We start from the raw sequence: 22,053 nt of genomic DNA, 5'->3' as shown, positions 1-22,053 counted from the left end.
GAATTCCTAAACGGTACTAAGAAAAATATTCAAAATTTAATTTTATACACATTCCACTCAAACTCACGCAACCCTTCTTACAGAAATATAATAACAATCAACCGTAGTTGTTTCGTTGAACCGATGGAGTCCTTCATGGGTCTGTTTAAGGGTCATCACAATTATTTTAATGAGCAGGGACAATCTACGAACAGCTTCAAGGCAAAAAAGACCTAGAATATATGAGAGATGAAGTTGTAAAGCAGCAATAAGGGTGAAATCAGAAGTAAAAAATATTGTTCGAAGAATATTAGAACTGGACAAGTTCTACGAATCTCATCTATATTTCTGAAAGGAAGTGATTTTAGTTTTAGTTGCCTCCTTTCAGAACATATATTATACCGTCATGCCAAGCTGTTGATGCTGAAAGGTGCAGAGGAAGAAAAGATCGATTCATATTTTCCGAAATATTAGGTAATTGGTTCCTTTCTATTCATTTCATATTTGACTTTGACTCCTCTTAAATTGAAAGTAAATCGTCTGCCTCTGCTTTGCATGGTCGTTAATATAGCTTGTTCGGTCTGAGTGCTGACATAGTTACAGCTGCTGAAAAATAGATGTTGAGATGTAGCATTAGGAATCGTATTGCTCAGAATACAGGTTGGATTAGCATGTTTGTTTATGAAAATGGATTTTATTCATAACGTTCTATGGAAGTTTGCAAGGAAAACTCGTATAATTTTTGTTTGAGCGCATAAAAGAGGCTCATTTATAATGATAACATTCGGAATGTTTACTATGATGAATAGTTAATATAAGTTGATCCAAGAAATCTTACAGTTGAGAGATCTTAACTTCGTTAATAGTGGAAATAGAGCGAAAAACTCTTCAGTTTGAGTTGAAACCACCTCGATTTCTGTGATGTACCATAAATAAAAGAAGTTTTGGCTCTTCAGTCTATTAACTATCTTCAAAGTATGAAGATAGAAAGTATAAATGTAGAAGGTTCATGTTGGATATTTAATCATCTTGGACTTTATTGCTAAAAGTGTTTTTTATCAGTCATATCTTTGGAGAATTGCTAACAAGAATTTCGTGATATTTACCCTGGGGTAATAAGACTCTTACTGGTAAGAGTCTTCAATGTTTTTGTTTTATTATCCACGTTAAAAAATCTATAATATTAAACATCCCAAAATATATTTCAACCATACTTCGAAATGAATGTATCGATGTAATGTTTATGTTCATTTTTTATTCTTGTTTCTAATCCAAGTCTCACCGAAAAATAATGATCTCTAATATTTTCCATACTAGAGAACGTAGAAGTTTTATTGGGGTTTTTCTTAACAGAAAGGATAATGAATATTTGATTATTCAAATTTTTCGTGTTCGTGGCAAACTTTTCATTCAAGATCATTCTTTCAATCTTCCAAAATTTGTTTCGAATTAGAAATATGACAATTAATTTTTCAAAAAATTATGTACTTCATTCCCATGTTCATTAATTTTTTTAATCATTTTCCATTTTCAATTATGCAACCGTTTCCAAGGTGTTCGGGAATGAAACCCAGAATTACTAAAGATTAAAGCATGCCTCTTATAAAGACAGGCCTTGGAAGACCACGAAGAATATTTAATTAAGACTTCATCACCGTGAATCTGACTAGATTTAGAAAGAGAATAATATCACGCTCAGATTTAGTAATTTATTTAGAGACGAGAGTTAATTTCAAATTGAACATGGGTTCAACCGCTAATTATTTTGGTGGTACAGGCAAGATCTTCCCACTCTGCTTCCACGTTTCTGAATAACAGGGGAAAACAATCATACGAAGGAATTTTCAATGTATTTTGTCATTATTATTTATTTGAATTGAATAGCATAATATACGATTGACTTTTGGGAATCAGCGTTTGTATTCACAGTTCTCGATAAAATATACGAAAAATTGATGAAGATGACATCAGATGGATGAATGTGTAACAAAAATCTCCATTGTTTATTAGCTTTCTTTAAGTTCTTCGATGAGTTACACGGAAATATTTCAAGTTTTCTGTGAACTTGACTGAATAAATATAGTATATCCAAAGTCACTTAAACAAATCCATAAAACGCTTGGCCAGATGTCTCTTTGAAGTGGATAACGTGATCCGCTAAATACCGGGGTTTATTTCAAAGTATTGTTAGGCAATAAATTCACTGGTCTCAAAGGATTTTCTGGAAACTTGGACAACCCTTGTATAATCGAAATATTCTGGCTTCCTCCAAGTAACTTTGGATATACCTACTATAGCTTTATATATTTTCTCAATTGCAAGATACAATTTAAAATTGTTTTAACGGCAACAATGTGTTTTATATTTTGACATTTCTTATGTCGATAATGTTCAGCAGGTTATGTCATTCAATCATGAAGAGGTACACGCTTCAACAACATCTAAAAATGTTTGAATTGTTCAATCAAAATCAGCAGGTACTCATTTGGGAATAATAAGAGAACTTCGAGCATTCATGGACGACAGTATTCAGTTAATTTACTCACTATTCGGCGTAATATAGACCAATTTGTATACAATACTACGAATACTGAGTAGATTAACTGAATAACGTCGTCCAAGATTTCTTGTAAAATTCTCTGTTTTAACAAATGAACACTGAATTTGATGAAACAATTTCTAAAAGTTGTTGAAGCGTATATCTTTCCATTAGGGATTCACGGCTTGACTTGATATTCAAGCTACTTGACTTAGGTTTGACTTGAAATGAATTCAAGTTAAGTCAAGTAGGAGTTTTTCAATGTCAAGTCAAGTATTTATTTATCAAGTACTTGAATCATGGAAAGTAGGGACACACGGATTGACTTGATATTCAAGCTACTCACTTGGGTTTGACTTGAAATCAATTCAAGTTCAAGTCAAATAGTGGTTTTTCAATGTCAAGTCAAGTATTTATTTATCATGGAATCATGGAAAGTAGAGACTCACAGCTTGACTTGATATTCAAGCTATTTGACCTGGGGTTCTACTTGAAATCAACTCAAGTAAAGTAGTAGTTCTTCAATGTGAAGTCAAGTATTTATTTGTCGAGTATATGATTAAACATGGAAAAACTACTACTTGACTTGAACTTGAGTTGATTTCAAGTCGAGGCCATATAAAGTAGCTAGAATATCAAGTCGATCCGTGAATCCCTACTTTTCATGGCATAACCTACTGAAAACAAATGACATAAGAAATATCAAAATAAAATACACAGTGTTGACATTCTAAATATTTTAAATAATCGATTTTTCCTATTGAAACAGCCTTTAGGTAACTATTCTGTTGAGTTCACTTGAAATGCTTCCGTTTAACCCATCAAAGAACATAAAGAAAGCTAACAAACAAAAAATGATCCCTTTCACTGATATAAAGTTTTGCCGTCGGAAAGGTATCTTGCTTATGTTTACCTTAAGTTTATCGTGCATTTCAACACATCAGGGAGAAGAGATCCCCATCAAAAACATAGGGATGATGTTGGATTTATCCTAGGGTAGATCCATAGATTCCAGAGTCCAATTGATATTCCTGGGATTGCTTAGGAAAACCTATTCCGGGGGATATTCTGTATATATTTGGAGAGAAAATGCTGGGAGAGCAAGGGTGTAGAAACAGACTCCATCCTTTCTTGGAATAAGGGCGCAAGCGTGTCATATTCGAGCCACGCGCCTTTACGGTGTTAACCAGTGCCTCTGTGTCATCCCTTTCAGAGTATGGTGGGTCGGTCGACTTGAAACCTCGGATGTTTACCTTCCGTTCGCCACCCTAACCTCAAACCTACACAAGATAGCCTCGGCCTCAAGAATTTCCTGTATGTTGTGCCCGTTTACAGAAATGACAAGGAACCACAGAAAATTGTCTTGGAAATTTCTTGTGCAAACTTTTACTACATGTGAAGGTAAAACTATTTACGGATTCACTAACATTGATATGTATGGGATGAGCCAAAGCGCCCATTTTTCATTATGTTGCCTTCTTTTAGTTTCATTCATACATTCGCTAGTGCAATTAGATCACCGTGTATCCAGATTTCAACTGGTATTCCATTCATGGAGAAAGGGGAACCGTGTTCTTTTGACACGAAATCATACTTCTTCATTCAGTGAAAAAGCTTCTTAGTAGAACTTTGACAACTTCAAGTTACTGCCCCATCATCACTGAGTAGTGGATTTAGCAGTTTTAATTACATACATCTCTAGATGCTGCTGCACCCTTCATACATTAAGGTAGATGTTGAAAGATGGACTTTGTTACCCACCTCTTGATCCATTCTGTTTTCTTGAAGTTGTGCACCCCTTTTTCTTCGCCAAAACATATAAAGTTTACCAACAACTTCGTTCTTCAAGAGAATATCTCATCTGAAAGAAAGAACGAAATAAAAGTACGAGATAAAATATAAATAGATTGATTGATAACGTGTACCTATATTCAAACTGAAAAATGCATTATTTAATCGACAAATTCATCAAAAGTTATCAATTTATCTTTTTAAACTTTTCGTGTTGCATGGCTGTTTAAAATTATCTAGATGTTAATATCAGATGTGTCTTGAGTGGTTTGATTGACCTATTAGAAGTTGAGTATATCGTATTTCTGAAACATTTTTATCTCTATCTATGAAGACTCTTTGGTATACCCCTATCAGTACTTTTTTCTGCATAAAACTTCATTTGTGAGCTTCTGTGGTTTTCGATGTTTATTTTTGGTAGTTTGAGTGGTGTATTACAGAAAAATTTGAAATGATTGCTTTTGAATGACTTATATATTGAATCAATTGATTCTGGTAACTGTTCTGTCAGCATATAATAACACAAGAAAAAGAATGAAGCTTCGATGTGAACTGAAACAAATATTTATTACGAAAATTGCAACTATAGGTATCCATAATACCAATCAGGTGCAAGTAAAACTCGATAATGAGGGTTCCGCATGTACAATTTTTTATTGAATCGTGTGAAAACAGTGATTGTTAAATACATGTTTCAAATCTGAATTTTGAGAAAAACAAGTAGGTATTCTAATTTATAAATCCTATTCAATTTTCTTAGTGGTTGTATCGCCATAATAAAATGAACTGGAAATTGATCAATGAAACACAAAGTATATGTATATTTCGTTGAGTTTTTGGCTAGAAAGTCGATATATTTTTACAAAAGTCAATAATCTGTCGATATTTCTATCTAATGTAAGAATAAACGAACTGACAAAGAAACTAAATATCAGAAGACGTTCAAACTTCACGTGAGAATAGATAACAACTATGTCACAACTTAGCCACAAAAAAACTCGTTAGTCTCATCAAGAGGGCTCTTTCTGATAATAAATTCCTGCTTCGTGCTTAACAGAATTTATTGTTGTGTCAAGTGAAAGAAATGGAAAATACAATATTATCTACAGCAATTCTTATTAGATCTTTCCTTTTAAATTCAGCTCACATTCCGACATGAAATGATTGATCGAACAGAAAACAACACATTTCAATTTAAATTCTGAAATATTCCAGTTCGGTTGCAATACGAAAGAACGCCAAATTAAACTGGAGATTTATGTATAGGCATTTTCCATGAAGTTATTGCAATTTCCAATTAAATTTGACTTGATTGATAGCAGCCAAATGATAACATCTTGTCCCATTTTATTCATTACTAATGAAGCTCCAAATGATTTTTGAGCGTTCATTCCCCAAACGCCAAATCTTTTTTCACGATGTCTGTAAAAAAGAAGTAGAGCATTCAAAAAAATTGCCAAAATTCCTTCAACAATCGATCTGACTGGGTTGAAATTTCATTTTTATATAAAAAATGGTCACTAGAATGTTGATTCTGAATTTCAGGAGTCAACAAATTCGCTTTATAGATGAACTAACCACCAGCTATTACGTCATATTAACTTTCATTTTTCAGATACCTATATATAGTAATATGTTGCCGAGGGCGTAATATCTGCATGAATGAAGAAGCGCTGAAAAATAACTGGCGGAAAATCAGTGCTTCAAGCGAATTTTTTTTTCGCATACGGTAAATTTCATAGAAAGGGAAAGTATAATCGATAATGGCTTTCGAACTTTTTCCCTGATGGAAGCAAAATCCATCAGCATTTGCTATAAACGAAGTTTCGTTGTTGTTTACGATAAAGCCATAACGCGGTGAATACACAAGATAAACCGTTTGAGAGAACAAAGTTCTCTCAGAAAATCATCGTTTATGTGGAAGATGTAAGCTGCACAAAGACGAACGAGCGGTTTAATTAGAACAACAAAGAAAACTTTTCGCCACAAAACGAAGTTTCAAAAGTTGAACAACTATTCGACTGACGAGCGTTTCATGAAATTAAGGAACAATGCCTTGTTTTTATTGTCGATAAATCGGTAGGTGCGATAGAGAAATGGGAAAAGGTGGTAAATCTATCACAATGGCTGCATTCGCACTTCATCGATTCACAATACAAAGTGTTATTTCGGTAAGTGTAGCTGATAGATGATTTTCCTCAAAAGAGCCCTATTGATACTCCATTCACTGCTCTTCATCACTACTTCGTTTCAAGTTTAATGTGATATAACGCTAAATCTTTACTCCAATCACTTTAACGACTCCCTTTCATAAGGATTATTTCATGTCATCACTTCATTCATTCCACTATGAAGAAAGAAAGTCCAAGATTAATGAAATTGCGAGGTCTCACAAATATATTAGGTGTACAACTTGGCTTCCGCCGTTTTGCAATAGATGGCTGTAGCGGTGAGTGTTAATCGAAATAAATAGATCGTAGATCTCATACAATAAGCTAAGGTATTTGTTAACATAACGCCATCGACATATTAGTCGATTTGTGTCTGCATCATCAAGTTATTCTCGATTGAACATGTCAGCTTATGAGCCAAATTCCCGTCATTTGCTGGAGGTTTTCATTTTCTGCTTTAATATGAAGAAATCTGCGACTGAGGCTCATAGAATGCTCTCAAATACCTATGGCGAGGCCGCTATTAGTGAAAGAACGTGCTCAGAGTGGTTTCAACGCTTCAAGAACGGTGATTTAAGTCTTTCAAAAGTTCTCGCTAGATTTGATGATATTCTACATCTTCTTCTTTCTTTTGTATCGATAATTTGATTTACAGAGCAAGTTTATATTGGTTTCATCTTCATACAATCTACTCACATAACTGTTTTCACAGTATACTCCATAAAGTAAGTTATAAAAATGAGCTATAGATTAGATGAATTGGGTTCAGATTTTCAGAATTCAGCTTTTCAGAACTGCGACCATTTCAGATCTTTCTCATTCAGTCCTGAAGATATTTTCTTTGGCATTAACAAATCTGGCGACCTCCCTAGGAGCTACAGAAAAAATCTCCATGGTTTGGAGAAAATTAAATGAATTCTGCTTCCGAGAGTCCCTGGTATTCATTCAGAGAATTTTTTTTGCTCAAGTTCAATATTCTCCTTCTCAAAGGTTGAAATCCAATAGGTGTTGACCTTTTCCCAAGTTCATCATTTTTTTCATATTTTGCAATTTCACAATGCCCTGGGAAATGTAAAATGAACTTGACTCGCTTTAATAATATGAATAGGCATGGAGTATTTTGAGCACATGGATACTCTTCATAAGCTTTTTGTTCCTTTTCTAATAACACAATGGTTCAACCTTTTTCAGCTGTTTTATGACTATAAAAGCGTAGCAGCATGATGGATGTTTAATCATTCAAAGTTAATTCTATCCTTGCCTGATATGGATACACAAAAACAAGGGAAAAAACACGATGAAATCCTATATATATAGCTTACCGAAGAAACTAGACTCCATTTGAAGTGGAATAAATTGTTGTTGTTGGAATAAACTCCAGAGAAGAAGAGAAAGTGGACGAAAGAAGTGAACATCAAGATCAACATCTCCTGTTCGAAGTTTCGAAGAATATGGTTATCGTTTTGTGATATTGATTTTCCTATCTCCTCTCTTCCGCTCTTCTCTATTAAACATTTCCACTTGGTTTCCTAACATCATTTGTTTATTAGAGCATCCAAAGATAGCTGAATCCGAATGTGAACTCATTTGCCTAGCTCGAATCCCATTTCAATCTTATTTTCTTTCGGATATCCAATATATTCCAGCGAGTTATCTGCAGGAGAAATACGTCAAGCGAGAATTCCCTGACATTTCAGATTCGGTAATAACTATCGATAAATTTCGATATCTTTCAGAAATTCAATAAGTTCAATATTAAAATTTTCGAACATGAGCCCTTTTTTTTTCGTTTCTTGATCAGAATCTACCTCTTCATATCCTTATATTGAAGTTGAAATCAGAGATTGAATTTTATTGTGAAATTTTGATTGTAATTCTGAAAGCTTTACCGAATTTGTTTCAACACAACAGAACAGTTGAAAATAAATACCAACATTTTTTGGCATTTTGAGTTTTATTTGGAGAGCATAACAGATACGTCTTTTGTAACTTGATTTAATATAAAAAGCAAATTTTTGCCTCTCGCAGACCTCAATATTTCACCTTGAAGTTTTTCGTTCATCATCAAGATTATAACAAACAAACAGTCTAAAATCTTCATTTCAAAACAGGCGATTTAACCCTAACATTAATTCAATATACATAGTTGTTTCCGATGTGAATATTGCCTCATTTAAAAATTTCAAGTAATAGTAGTAAAATTCTATTTTAGAACAACATATCTGGGTATTTGGGTATAATCAAGATATTCCAAATGAAAATCAAGTAATTACGAACATGCAAAAGAGAACAAGTCATTTTAAGAATAAGCATAAGCTTTGAGATACACCAATATTTAAAAACAATTGTACTGATAATTACTACCGGAGAAGAAAATACTGATAAAATGTTATATATTTCGTCACATTTGTATCATAACAAAACCAATTTCAGGTATTCAGTGAAATCTAATTGAAATGCGTAATCAATTTGCAATTTGAAACTAGCATGTAAGCCGACTACCATATTCTCACATATTCCTCAGATTACTACACACATTTGGTAGAGCCAGATGCATTAGGATTTAGCTTTGTTGATTTAACGACGATTATCAGATTGCTGTGAATTATGAATATATACTAACTGACAAAGAAACTGCAACACTCCGAAGGAGTTGAATTTTTTTTTGGTGAAACATATAGATAGTATAGCAAGGAGTAAATGATTGAATTTGGAGAAAAGAAATCGTTAAGGTTTTTTCATGTAAACAATTTCTGTTACTTAAATATTGTAATCGTTTTTTGTAAGTTTTTTAAATTTAACAACAATCCAGCTGTTCGAGGAGATCCAAAACCGATGTTTAGTTGTTGTTAAAATGCCTAGAGCACGTGTACGCGGAATTTATCGCCAGCTATGTGAATTTGAAAGAGGTCGAATTTTTGGTCTACGAGAGGCGTGGTTGCCATTTAGAGAAATCGCTACGTACGAACAGAAATCCAACTACTGTTATGAGATGTTGTCAAGCGTGGTTTGATAATGCACAAAATCGAAGTTTCACCAAAAAAATTTAAAATTTAAACAGCTCCTTCTGGGTGTTGCAGTTTCTTTGTCAGTTAGTATATCACCAAGAATATACCTAAAAATTATTCAGTCATATAGTTTCGAAAAAGGTTTATAATAGGACGGTCGTCTTATGAATGAATTTTATTTTGATTTTGAATAGGTATACACGTTTTTGGTGTTATGAAAAAAAATTTCAGATGCGTCCAATATTCGACGTCTTCTAAAATTTTAGCATCATTGCGACAATTCAACGGCATCAAGAATTATTTTCGAATGATGATGAATTTTGTAGAGGAAGAGAAACCGAAATTTCAAAATTCAAAAAGCGAAGAAATTTTTATCGTTGAATTTAACAACAGTCCTTTAAACTCATGTAAATTGTGAAAGCCATCTGTCGATTAGTTTGTTCACAGTGCTCCATTTAGTTCGTTCATTCCAAATTAATTTTGCGTTATAGAAATATCGTACAAAAAACCTTACATCTAAATCAAATATCGTCTGCCGAATTGGTGACGATATCACATTTGTTCTATCGTCTATTCTGATATGCATTCACGAAACTCGTCAATAAGCTTCAAATTGGAGCCTTTCAACTGAGCCTAAATCAAAAACAACATGTCGAACACGATTAAAAGTTGATTAAAAGATGAAGTTTATGATTCAATTCTTCTCTGGGGGTAAGAAAGTCTATAAAGTTAATCGAAATATTGATAAGCAGCTTCTCAGATTGTAAACGAGTTTTGGTGAATCTCAACAAACCTTATCGAACAGCCACCATATCTCCGTGAGATAGCGTCGGTAGATTTTTCTCTGTTATCAAAACTTGAAGTACTAAAGCTGTTTTCCGTAATTGAATTCAAGTAGTGATTGAATCATCCAAAAGAGAATGAGTTCATTATTTCAAAAACGAACAAATATAGACGTGATTCGATACATTTTATCAAATAATAAAAAATTTTATGCTATTGATCAATACCCTGTATTTTTCACTTAAATATCTAAAAATAGATTCTTCCTACTTCGAAGTAATATGTTATTTAGTTCATTCATCGCTTATTCCATACTTAAAATTCATATTTGCTACTTTTCCTATCGATCTATTAATCAAACGAAAGAATGTATGTATAGTACTTATAGTAGGAATTGAAAAATCCCGAATTCTCCATCCAAAAGCAAACACTAAACAAAAATAAATAGTTGAAAAAACGTGAGAGCACTCAAAATAATATGGAATTATTGCCTCATGACAATTCACTCGCTTAGTTACAAAAAGAGGAACATTGTTCAAGGGAACACATCATGAATATTCTAGGCAAAGATTTAATGCACTTCTATGTCGAACATAACAGTTGAAGCGGATGCTATTAACGTTTGGATAAAAAGCTCTTCACTGTTTGGAATCGTGGAACAAATGGTATATTCGAATTTTCAACGTCGCTGAAATACGTTGTACAAATTACCGAGAAACTTCAGAATTACGGGAATAAATTGCCCTACGTAGTTTGTACATTTCTAGACTTCGTCTTACGGAGCACGTAAAGAATGAATTATCGAAGTTTTAAACATAATTTGCGGCAATAATGACAGTGAATAGGCTAGATGATAGTATACTGACTGACAAAGAAACTGCAACGCCCAGAAGAAGCTGTTTAAATTTAATTTTTTTTTGCTAAAACGTAGATAGTATAGCAAAGAGTAAATGATTGAATTTGGGGAAAAAAAACGAAGGGTTTACAATTTTTCTTTCAATAAATTCATTAATAATGTGTTTGTCCACCGCGATTATCTATACACTCCCCAATACGTCTCGGCATTGATGCAATAAGATAGTCTATTTCTTCTTGAGGGATACTATCCCAAGCTACCTGTCTCAGAGCTGCCAAAGTCCGTGAGGGCTGGGGTAAATTTTCAAGCCTTCTACCCATGATGTCCCAAACATGCTCTATGGGCAAAAGATGGGGGATCTGGGCGCCCATGGCAAAAGATTCACAAGGGTCGCTTCCAAAAAGTTCGAACTAAATCTGACATCATGAGGTCAGGCATTATCTTGCTGAAATATTGGATTCTCGAGTCGGTTAAGGTACGGGAGAACATATGGCTCCACTATTTCTTGAAGGTAACGCAGCGCTGTCATGTTACCGCGAATAAAGAAAGACTACAGGTGACCTTCTTACATGTGCAAAAGCACACCATACCAATACTCCTACTGTCCGGTGTACATGACGCTCAACATCAAACTGAGGTTCACGTCTTTCTCCCCGATGTTGCCTAACCCTTCTTCGGCCATCATGTGCACCCGAAGAGAATCGAGATTCATCAGAAAAGAGGACTTGGTGCCATTTCACTTTCCAATGTTGACGTTCTCTGCACCACTGTAATCGTTGCCAGCGATGCTCAACCGTCAGAGGTAACACAAGATGGGGTCGATAATGCTGCAGTCCAAAAGACCTTATTCGGCGGTAAACCGTTTGGAGAGTTACAATATGGTCTTGTTCTCCTAACCACTCCTCAGCCAAAGATCGATTTGTCGCAAATCGGTCTCTAATGGCGATAAGTCTTAGACGTCAATCTTGAACTTTATTTGTGCACCTTCGACATCCGGTGCCTACTCTTCTTCGATTTTGGGCATCATCAAACCACCCTTGACAACATCTCATAACAGTAGTTGGATTTCTGTTCGTACGGTTAGTGATTTCTCGAAATGACAACTCCGCCTCCGTCAGTAGACCCCTAATTCGACCTCTCCCAAATTCATTTAGCTGGCGATAAATTCCGCGTACACGTGCTCTAGGCATTTTAACAACAACTAAACATCAACGACTTTGGATCTCCTCGAACAGCTGGTTTGTTGTGAAATTTAAAAAACTTGTAAAAAACGACTACAATATTCAAGTAACAAACATTGTTCACGTGAAAAAACCCTCACAATTTTTTTCTCCATTTTGCTTATACTCCTTGCTATACTATTTATGTTTCACCAAAAAAAAAAAAATAAAATTTAAACAGCTTCTTCTGGGTGTTGCTGTTTCTTCGTCAGTTAGTATAACATTCTCATTAAAATGAAAGTATTAAATACAGCAATGAGCTATATTATCTGAAACACCAATCGAAAGGAATTACGTAAATTTTCTTCGACGTTTACAAATGGTTTATATTAGTGATACACATGAACTGTAAATCCAGTATATTTTGTTGATTTTCGTCTATCAGCTTATACACAAAATTAACAAAAAAAGTCATTGAAAGCTTTACTTAAATTTCACATCATGAGCTGACGCCTTGACACTTAGGCTAACCGCACACGGTGATTAAATAATTTAGTCCCATGAAAGTTGCCTGCTACTTGAACCACGCCCCTATAGCCTGGTGGATAGAATTGGAATTTTATAGTTGCCACAACTAAATAATCTACTGTGGGCGAGTTCTCACATGAACTAATATGTTCTATTTTTGTTGCTCGGCAATAATTGCGCGCTAAGTTTAATTTAGATAAAAATTGGTGTCAAAACTTCAGTTTATTGCCCAAAGGAGATTCTTCAAGTATAGTGTCCTATTTGTCATCTTGTTTATTGATGTAGATGTCAATCGTTAAAATTGATCGAAGTTATTTGATGAGCAATTTTCATAAGAGAAACCCATCATTTTGCGAGTTCTACTAGAACCAGATTTCTTTCGAAATTTCACTTATAAACTTCGATTATTGGAGGAGGAAATTTTCTCCTGTTAAACTACAAGGAATTCATTTTCAGCTTCGAAAGCCTGTTTCGACAATCTCTATACCTGGAGCGGTAAAAAACTCCAGTAAGGATTTTGGGACAAGAATGCAACAAGAAGAACCTGGTGTTGCACTTGTTGGTCATGCAGAATATCCCAGGTTCATAGAAGATCGAAATCTTGGTGGTAGCGTTTATAAAGGTCCATCATCAGGGAGTCTCAAGCACAAACCCAATGTTGGCTATAGGTAAGTAAATATTTCCTTTGAAATATACTATAACATCGGACAAAAAGTTGTTCGACTATTTTTTCTTCAAAGTTTGTAATTTTCAAATTTGATCCGGAAATAGTCTCAAATGATAAGGTTTGACTCACTGAAGATGAATCGCAGAACTGCATATTCAATCGGAATGAAAATTTCCATTTTATATGAAATAACACAATCAGTACCAAATAAATTCAAACAGAATATCGGATCCAGATATCTACAGCAAAAATTCTCTGATATCAACCAAACGGTGAAACTTTTCGGATTGAGGGATCACTGACAATAAATTTGAAAGTCTTTAGAAAGCTTCAGTGACAATGAAAAATACGAGAGAATAATTCACGATTTAGAAGGAACCATTTGAAAAATTTAGGTTTCTTTCCGAAGTATATATTGACATTAGTAAGAATCCCTCTTCTGGTGAGAAATCTTTGATATGAGACTGTTACAGGGGTTCAACTTTGAGATAAAACCACTCTATTCAAAACTGAATATAAACACAGAGGCATCCAATACTAGATACCTTTATCATAACCTTTTTTATATCCTTTTGAATAGGCTATTCAAGTTGTTCTCCATACATATCCGGAAGAATTCTAGAAACATATTTGAAGGTGTTTTTATAGCTAACGTTTATATGGAACTGTGGAACTGAAATGAAATATATTGTCACAAAGTTGTGATTGCGAAGTTGTACAACTCTTTGAACAAATCCTTCCAAGTGTTCAAATATTACACAAAGAGTATCTATAATTTATATATTTTACATGAGTAAATAGACATCCAAAGTTATAACAGAAAATAGAATATTGAGTGATGTCATTATGCAAGTAAAATATCAGCCAGATCTAGCACCAAGTGAAATTTTTCTTTTTTCTGAGCATCAAATACCAACTTGGTGTATATTGTTTCGAATCGATAAAAACACACACACAAAAACCCTGCAATTTTCAACCCTACAAGGTCAATATAATCGAACTCATGTCAGCTATTCATACAAGGAATACCAACGCACCAAATGAATGAATTCACACATCGTTATTAACAATTCCAGTAATTTAAAAATTCTACGAATTCCTCTATTGTTTCGAGTTCCAGTTTTTAATTGTTTTTTCCTCTAAAAAATTCAAGGGCGAATAATTTCAATTCATCATTTTGTTGTTGGCTTCAAATTTTTTTATGTATCTATAGTCGATTGGCTGCATTGAGTACTGAAGTTATTAAAAATATCGTACGAAATATAATGAAATTTTTTGTCTATTGTAATTGGAATATCTCTCCGACCTGACCGATGAAAACACTAATTACAATAATTACTAGGTATGGATCCCTTATTTTCTCATGAATGACCTACTTTATGAGCTCCTTTATTTCGAAATACGATTCAATTATAACTGAGAATTGTCATTTTTCCAATAGATTAGGAAGACGGAAAGCACTCTTCGAAAAACGTAAGAGAATAAGTGATTATGCTCTGGTGATGGGCATGTTCGGTATTATAATAATGGTTATAGAAAATGAGCTATCCAGTGCGGGAGTGTATGGAAAAGTGAGTATTCCCAGAAAATCATCAGAACTTCGTGAACTTCAGAGGTTTTTTCAGGATGAATTTTACTCCATCGCACTGAAAACCTTAATATCTGTTTCGACTGTGATCCTCTTAGGCCTCATCGTAGCGTATCATGCTTTAGAAGTTCAGGTAAGTCTTTTTTCTCAATTGAAATAATACCATTTTTGCCATTTTTTCATACAAATCAATGTTGTGTCATTGTCAAGTGCCTTAACGAAACTTTTGTGTAGGTAAACTCGCTTAAATTATCATAACATATTCCTTTAAAGCATGTAAACAAATTAACACAGCAAACATTGCATAGGTAATACGTTCAATTGACTGAGCAGGTGAAGCGGCATCGAGAAAAGAAATAATAATCAATTCAAAATGCAAATTCAACCAATTAGTTGCAAAATGGCGAAGGAGCCGGGTGGATAATTATTCAAAATTTGCATTTATTTATGCGAAGCAGCAACTCTGTTCTACATGATGAGGATGAGTTTCTTAATAAGAGTCTATTGAGCTGAAGATACCAATGGAACTCTAGGCAAATCAATCAAACCACATGTTTGAAAAGTTGTTGCAAAATGGCGAATGAACCTAATGAACAGTAACATAATTGCGGTCAATATATAATAATGGTTAATATAGCTCTATGAAAACGGACCAATCCTAATTATGATATATTCATTAATTTTGATTTTGACTCAACGATACCTGGAATATTTTTCCATTTTCCTGAATCTTTAAGGGATGTTCGAAAATACCTATTTCAGATTTGAATCTGTTAGCTCTAAAAGATTAGTTACGTCTGGTGAACGTTTTGGAAAATTGTCGAGGGCACAAATAAATTTAGGAGAGTAGATTTTCTCTCCAAACTATCCCCTAGTGTATTTCGTGAATGTCATATCGAATCTTTAATAACTCTCCTGGGCATGTTTGAATGCTTTCAATACAACGAAATTAAACTTTCAAACAAAAATAGCGTGTTCATGCTTGGCAATCGATAGTCAGATGAGAAGAGAACTTGTAACCATCAAAAATGCAACAGAACAAGTATTTTTCCTAACCCATTTGACATCAAAATTACTATATCATTCTACGATTCCATATGTTCTCGTACGATCTAAAGTTAATTACTTTTCAATTACTTTCCAATAAATTTCGTGTGACATTTGTCCAGCTTGAAGCTTTGTTGATATTAAGCCTCAAAGTGCAAGACATAATTTTTCCTTAGATTCACTACAAGTTAGAAAATGTACCAATTCTGGCAAACACGTCAAGAAATGTAATTTATAGCCAAAAGCTTCTGGATAACGTGAGTTGGAAAGTGTCGAGGTATTCTAGAACCTATTTGGTTCAAAACCATAAATCAGGGTAGCGTGAGAAAGCTGATCTCTTACAGAAAAATATACTCAGTGACATTAGAAGCGCTACAGCACAAAATGAATAATTTACTCAACTTGATTTTATGACAACTGGATAACTATATTGAAAGCATGCTATGAAAGCGATGTTGACATTCCAACTCTGATGAATTTTTTGAAACGGAAACGGAGTTTTTTCTGAAGAGCTGGTTAATAAGAACTGTAGTATATACCTAGAGATTTTGTATTTATTGTGCCTTTATCTTCTAGTGTCAAAATTATCAGTATGTTAATGACTCTAGTCATAATTATATTACAACAAACGAAAGAAGACAAAGTATGCACAATGTAGAAATATAATGAAAAATTTCATAGAGAAGTTGCTGATGCAATACAAAAAAAGAAAATGGTATAATTCTACCAAGTTTATTTAGTTTATTAGAGTACATTCTCTTTTTGTCCTACTCCTGCAAAAACATGTTAGCTCACACTTATTATATGGCTATCGCAAAGAACTGCCTATAGCAAATTTTCTCGTTAATAAAGATCAACATTTCACTTGCAGCTGTTCATGATAGACAATTGTGCAGATGACTGGCGAATTGCTATGACATGGCAAAGAATTAGTCAGATAACAATGGAGTTAGTGATATGCGCAGTACACCCGATACCTGGCCAATACAGGTTCGTCTGGACTACAAAATTATCGAATAGTAAAAATGGAATGATAGGCTCAAAGAGTGTACCCTACGATGTTCCTCTGTCGCTACCCATGTTTCTTCGTCTCTATCTCATCTGCAGGGTGATGTTGCTGCATAGCAAACTGTTCACTGATGCCTCTTCTCGTAGCATAGGAGCTTTGAATCGCATCAATTTCAACACTAGATTCGTACTGAAGACACTGATGACCATTTGTCCAGGAACAGTGCTTCTCGTTTTTATGGTTTCGTTATGGATTATTGCTAGTTGGACACTTAGACAATGCGAGAGGTGAGTTGCAGTGCTTTTTTGTATTACATAATATGTACAGTGCATCCCATTTTGGGTGAGACAGCCAGGTTTCTCGCTTGTTATTTAAGATAGAGCCTTGCGGTTTTCACGTTCCTTTCCTACTTTTTCGTGAAACTCGAGTTGGTCTAATCAGATTTTGCATAACTGTTTCCGTTCAAGAGATACAGGGTGATTTTGGAAATTGATACTTTTCGGATCCCTCCTTTATCTCGGAAGTTATTAGAAATAATGCTGAGGTGAAAACTACGTCTGAATCAGAATTCTGCGTAGAATACAGTGGTACAGTAATGATGATTTTTTGTAAAAAATCATCATTATTTGATGTTTTAGTGTTTTTTTTAGCATTTCTGAACATCCTGCCTACATAGTATCATATATCATTTTGAAGGGAAAAAAATAACGAATTCAACGAAGTAATGATATACATGGTGTTCCATTAAAAAAAATATAGGATTGTGTTGAATCTTCAAAACCATACCCCGAAAAAAAAAATTGAGTACGCCACTGTATTCTACGCAGAATTCTGATTCAGACGTAGTTTTCACCTCAGCATTATTTCTAAGAACTCCGGAGATAAAGGAGGGGTCCGAAAACTATCAATTTCCAAAATCGCCCTGTATCTCTTGAACGGAAACAGTTATGCAAAATCTGATTAGACCAACTTGAGTTTCACAAAAAAGTAGGAAAGGAACGTGAAAACCGCAAGGCTCTATCTTAAATAACAAGCGAGAAACCTGGCTGTCTCACCCAAAATGGGATGCACTGTACAACTTTGCTTCCGCTGTTTTGCAATAGACGGCTGTAGTAGTAAGTGGTAGTCGAAATGAATAGATTATAGATGTCAAACAATAAGCTTAGGTATTTGCAATCATAGCGCCATCGAAATAGTGGTCGATTTGTGTCTGCATCATAAAGTTATTCTCGATTAAACATGTCAGCTTACGAGCCAAATGCTTGTCATTTTCGGGAGATTATAATTTTCTGCTTTAATGTGGAGACATCTGCGGCTGAGGCTCATCGAATGCTCTCAAATACCTAAAGTGAGGCTGCTATTAGTGGAAGAAGTGCCAAGAGTGGTTTCAACACTACCAGAACGGTGATTTTGAAGTCGAAGACCAGCTGTGGAAGAGGGAAGGTTTTCGAAGATGTAGAATTGAAGGCATTACTTGATCAAGACTCGCGTCAAACGCAACAAGAATTGGCAGGATCATTGGGAGTGATGCAATAAGCCATGTAAATGATTCAGAAACAAGATTATTAGGTGCCGTGCGAGTTGAAGCCGAGAGATCGAGAGATGTTAAACGGCGTTTGTTTGCTTGCCAACAGCTGCTGCAAAGCAAAGACGGTAGGGATTTCTGCATCGCATTGTAACTGGAGACGAAAAATGGGTTCATTACGATAATCCCAAGCGCAGAAAATCATGGGGATATCTCGGCCATGCTTCCACGACGACGGCCAAACCGAATATTCACGATTCCAAGGTCTTGCTGAGTATTTGGTGGGACCAGCTCGGCGTAGTGTATTATGAATTGTTAAAACTGACTCAAACAATCACAGGCTGTCGTTATCGAACGCAAATAATGCGTTTGAGTCTAGTATTGAAAGACAAATGGCCGCAATACAACGAGAGACATGATAAAGTAATTTTACAGCATGACAATGCTCGACCCCATGTTACGAAAATGGTCAAGACATACTTGGAAATGGGAAGTCCTCCCCACCCACCGTATTCTCCCTCGGATTATCACTTGTTTCGATCAATGACACACGGCCTTTCTGGCCAACCCTTCCGGTCTCATGAATTTCGGAAAAAACGGCAGAAGCAAAGTAGTACGCTTATGTAATTTATTGCTTTTTTCAACTTTTATTTCAGTTCTTATGCTTCATTTTTTTCCATTTCGTCACATTGTCTGTAATTTTCGGATTATGAGTCAGGAATGGTTTCGAACGATAAGAGTTCAGTCACTGATGACGAATCCGTCCTCTAATTCGATTAAATCGATACATATTAACGATAAATTTCAAACGGAAGTCCTTGAAACTTGCAATTTCCAGTGTGGGTTCAAATCTCAAATGCCTCGGTTAACTCCGTTAATGGGCATAATCCAGAAAGGGTTTCCGTAAATATAGCCGTTCGAAATTTTGTGTTAACACAAAACAAACGAGGTTGGGATTATGTGTGTCAACATTTATGCATGAGGAAGCTTTGCTCGAAATGGGTTTGCTACCACTGATCAAAAGCAACAACGCATCGTCGATACCGAACGCTGGTGGGACCTGAATATACAGGAGTGACAGAAGATGAAACATAAATTCATCACAACTCTCATCAATCAAAGACATATACAGCTAAGTGGAATGCAGTCGATGAAAACCTTCCAAAGCGTCCAAATTCTCAAACAATGCTAGCAGGGTTATGGCATCCGTATTTTGGGACATTCCTTATATATTTTTCATTGACTTTCTTGACAAAAGAAAAACCTTCAATGGTGAATATTACCTAACGTTATCGGATCAATTGAGTGCAGAAATTGAGAGAGTCCTCAAATGCAAAAGATCTTTCGCCAAGACGAAGCTCTTGGTCACAAATCAATGATCAAATGGATCGAATTGCTCTTCCAACTGCATGAACCTCCGGCTTATTCTCCAGATCTGACCCCCAGTGATATTGGATTTTTCCACACCTCAAAAGAATGGTCCAGGGGAAGACCTAACCAAGAAGTTATTGCTGAGGTTGAATCCTATTTCCATAGCAAAGATGAATCGTTTCACAGGAAATGTACTGAAAAGTAAGAGGAATGTTAGAATACAAGTATAATTCTTCAAAGTGACTATATTGACGAATGAAGTTGAATTTGTAAGAAAAAATGTGATTTTACTGGCTAGTCCTGGGACTAAGCTAGGTGTTATCATCTAAGCAGCGTAAGTTTGTCGAAGTAGATCGAGTGGCTTCGTTATTCTCTTCTGATTTCTGATCTACTCCGAAAAATCTTGATTTTCACCCAGTTATTTTTACTTTATCCAGTTCCTCTTTTTTCATAGAAAAAACACAAACAAGGTCAAGTTTACTGAGATTTTCTTCGAACAATGTGTATATTTCAGGCATGAAGTTATTATATCCTATAATGAAACTTTCGTATAACATCAATCTGAAATAAAACGAATCTGTCAGACGGAGAAGGTCGAAGAAAGAAAGATGATGAATCGACAGCAAACATTATAATGTTCGATGTCGATTTTTGTTATAACAAAAATTCATCCTCTATCTTACCATATAGCTGCACTGACATCTTGCTCTCTGGAAAAGAATAATGACTTCATGCTATAGGAAAAATCGATAATTGGCAGCAAGGTGGATTCTTTTAAAGTTTGATGGCTTTTTCATTTCGAGTAGCGAAAAGAATGGGGATATTGTTGAGACCGATCAGAAATAGGGCAGGTTTACTCCCTTAGGAGAACCTATTTGAGGACATACTCACCAGACTGAAAAAAACACTGCCAGAGCAATGAAACATGACCTTTCACAAATTTAATTATATTATGATAGAGGAAAACGAAAAGAAGTATGAAGAACCATCTTATCTTTAGCACGTTGCCACGATAAAAAAAATTAAGGAATTCAAGGATAATAGAGTGCAGATAGCATTCCTTTGACATCAAGTCATTTTAGAGCTGATTCATTTTCACGAGGAAAATATTCTCAAATCAATACAAATCCAAACAGCACTTATATTTTCCATTTATTGACAGTCATGAGTTGAATTTCAAATTGAATTTTTATAAATTTACAACTAGAACTGTAATTACAGGTAAAAAATTTTCGAGTATATATTAAAAGCTCAATTTATATTACCTATCAATAATTTTTAAAAATAAATGATGTACTTTCAAAATTCACTTGATTTGTTCGATCCTCCATTCATTTCATCGATTTTTCTTCAGATATCACGATGAGGAGCATGCAAATCTTCTCAATGCCATGTGGTTGATAGCTATTACTTTTCTCAGCGTTGGATTTGGTGATATTGTGCCAAATACGTATTGCGGTAGGGGAATCGCAGTAAGCACAGGAATAATGGTAAATTTTTATTAGTGGAAAAATTTTCTCGACCGGTTAATACATAACATTTTTTGCTCTAGGGAGCAGGTTGTACAGCATTATTGGTAGCAGTTGTATCTAGAAAATTAGAATTAACTAGAGCTGAAAAGCACGTTCACAACTTCATGATGGACACCCAATTAACAAAGAGGTTGAAAAACGCTGCGGCCAACGTACTCAGAGAAACATGGTTGATTTACAAACATACGCGCCTTGTCAAAAGGGTCAACCCTGGTAGGGTTCGGACTCACCAAAGGAAATTTCTTCTAGCTATATACGCGTAAGTAGTTTGCTGTTTTATATACTAACTGACAAATAAACTGCAACACCAGAAGGAGCTGTTTAAATTTTTTTGGTAAAGATATATAGTAAAGCAAGGAGTAAACGATTGAAATGCCTAGAGCACGTGTACGCGGAATTTATCACCAGCTAAGTGAATTTGAAAGAGGTCGAATTATTGGTCTACGGGAGGCGGGGTTGTCATTTCGAGTAATCGCTAACCGTACGAACAGAAATCCAA

General features: G+C 34.9%; 1 protein-coding gene across 3 annotated transcripts in view; it reads left to right on the top strand.

Annotated features, from left to right (window-relative positions):
* The window catches only part of LOC123685798 (small conductance calcium-activated potassium channel protein), a 79,090-nt gene that overhangs the window by 52,979 nt on the left and 4,058 nt on the right, over positions 1-22,053 (top strand). For all 3 annotated transcript variants that reach the window (XM_045625683.1, XM_045625684.1, XM_045625685.1), the window contains 6 exons: positions 13,272-13,483; positions 14,924-15,053; positions 15,108-15,203; positions 16,989-17,413; positions 21,377-21,512; positions 21,575-21,813. In XM_045625683.1, coding sequence (XP_045481639.1) covers positions 13,272-13,483; positions 14,924-15,053; positions 15,108-15,203; positions 16,989-17,413; positions 21,377-21,512; positions 21,575-21,813 — 1,238 coding nt within the window. The remainder of the gene's footprint in view (positions 1-13,271; positions 13,484-14,923; positions 15,054-15,107; positions 15,204-16,988; positions 17,414-21,376; positions 21,513-21,574; positions 21,814-22,053) is intronic.

This window comes from Harmonia axyridis, chromosome X (genome assembly GCF_914767665.1).
Source record: "Harmonia axyridis chromosome X, icHarAxyr1.1, whole genome shotgun sequence".
In the NCBI taxonomy this organism is placed as follows: Eukaryota; Metazoa; Arthropoda; class Insecta; order Coleoptera; family Coccinellidae; genus Harmonia; species Harmonia axyridis.
The sequence above is the reverse complement of the archived record's forward strand: the minus strand, read 5'-3'. Positions and strand labels throughout refer to the sequence as shown.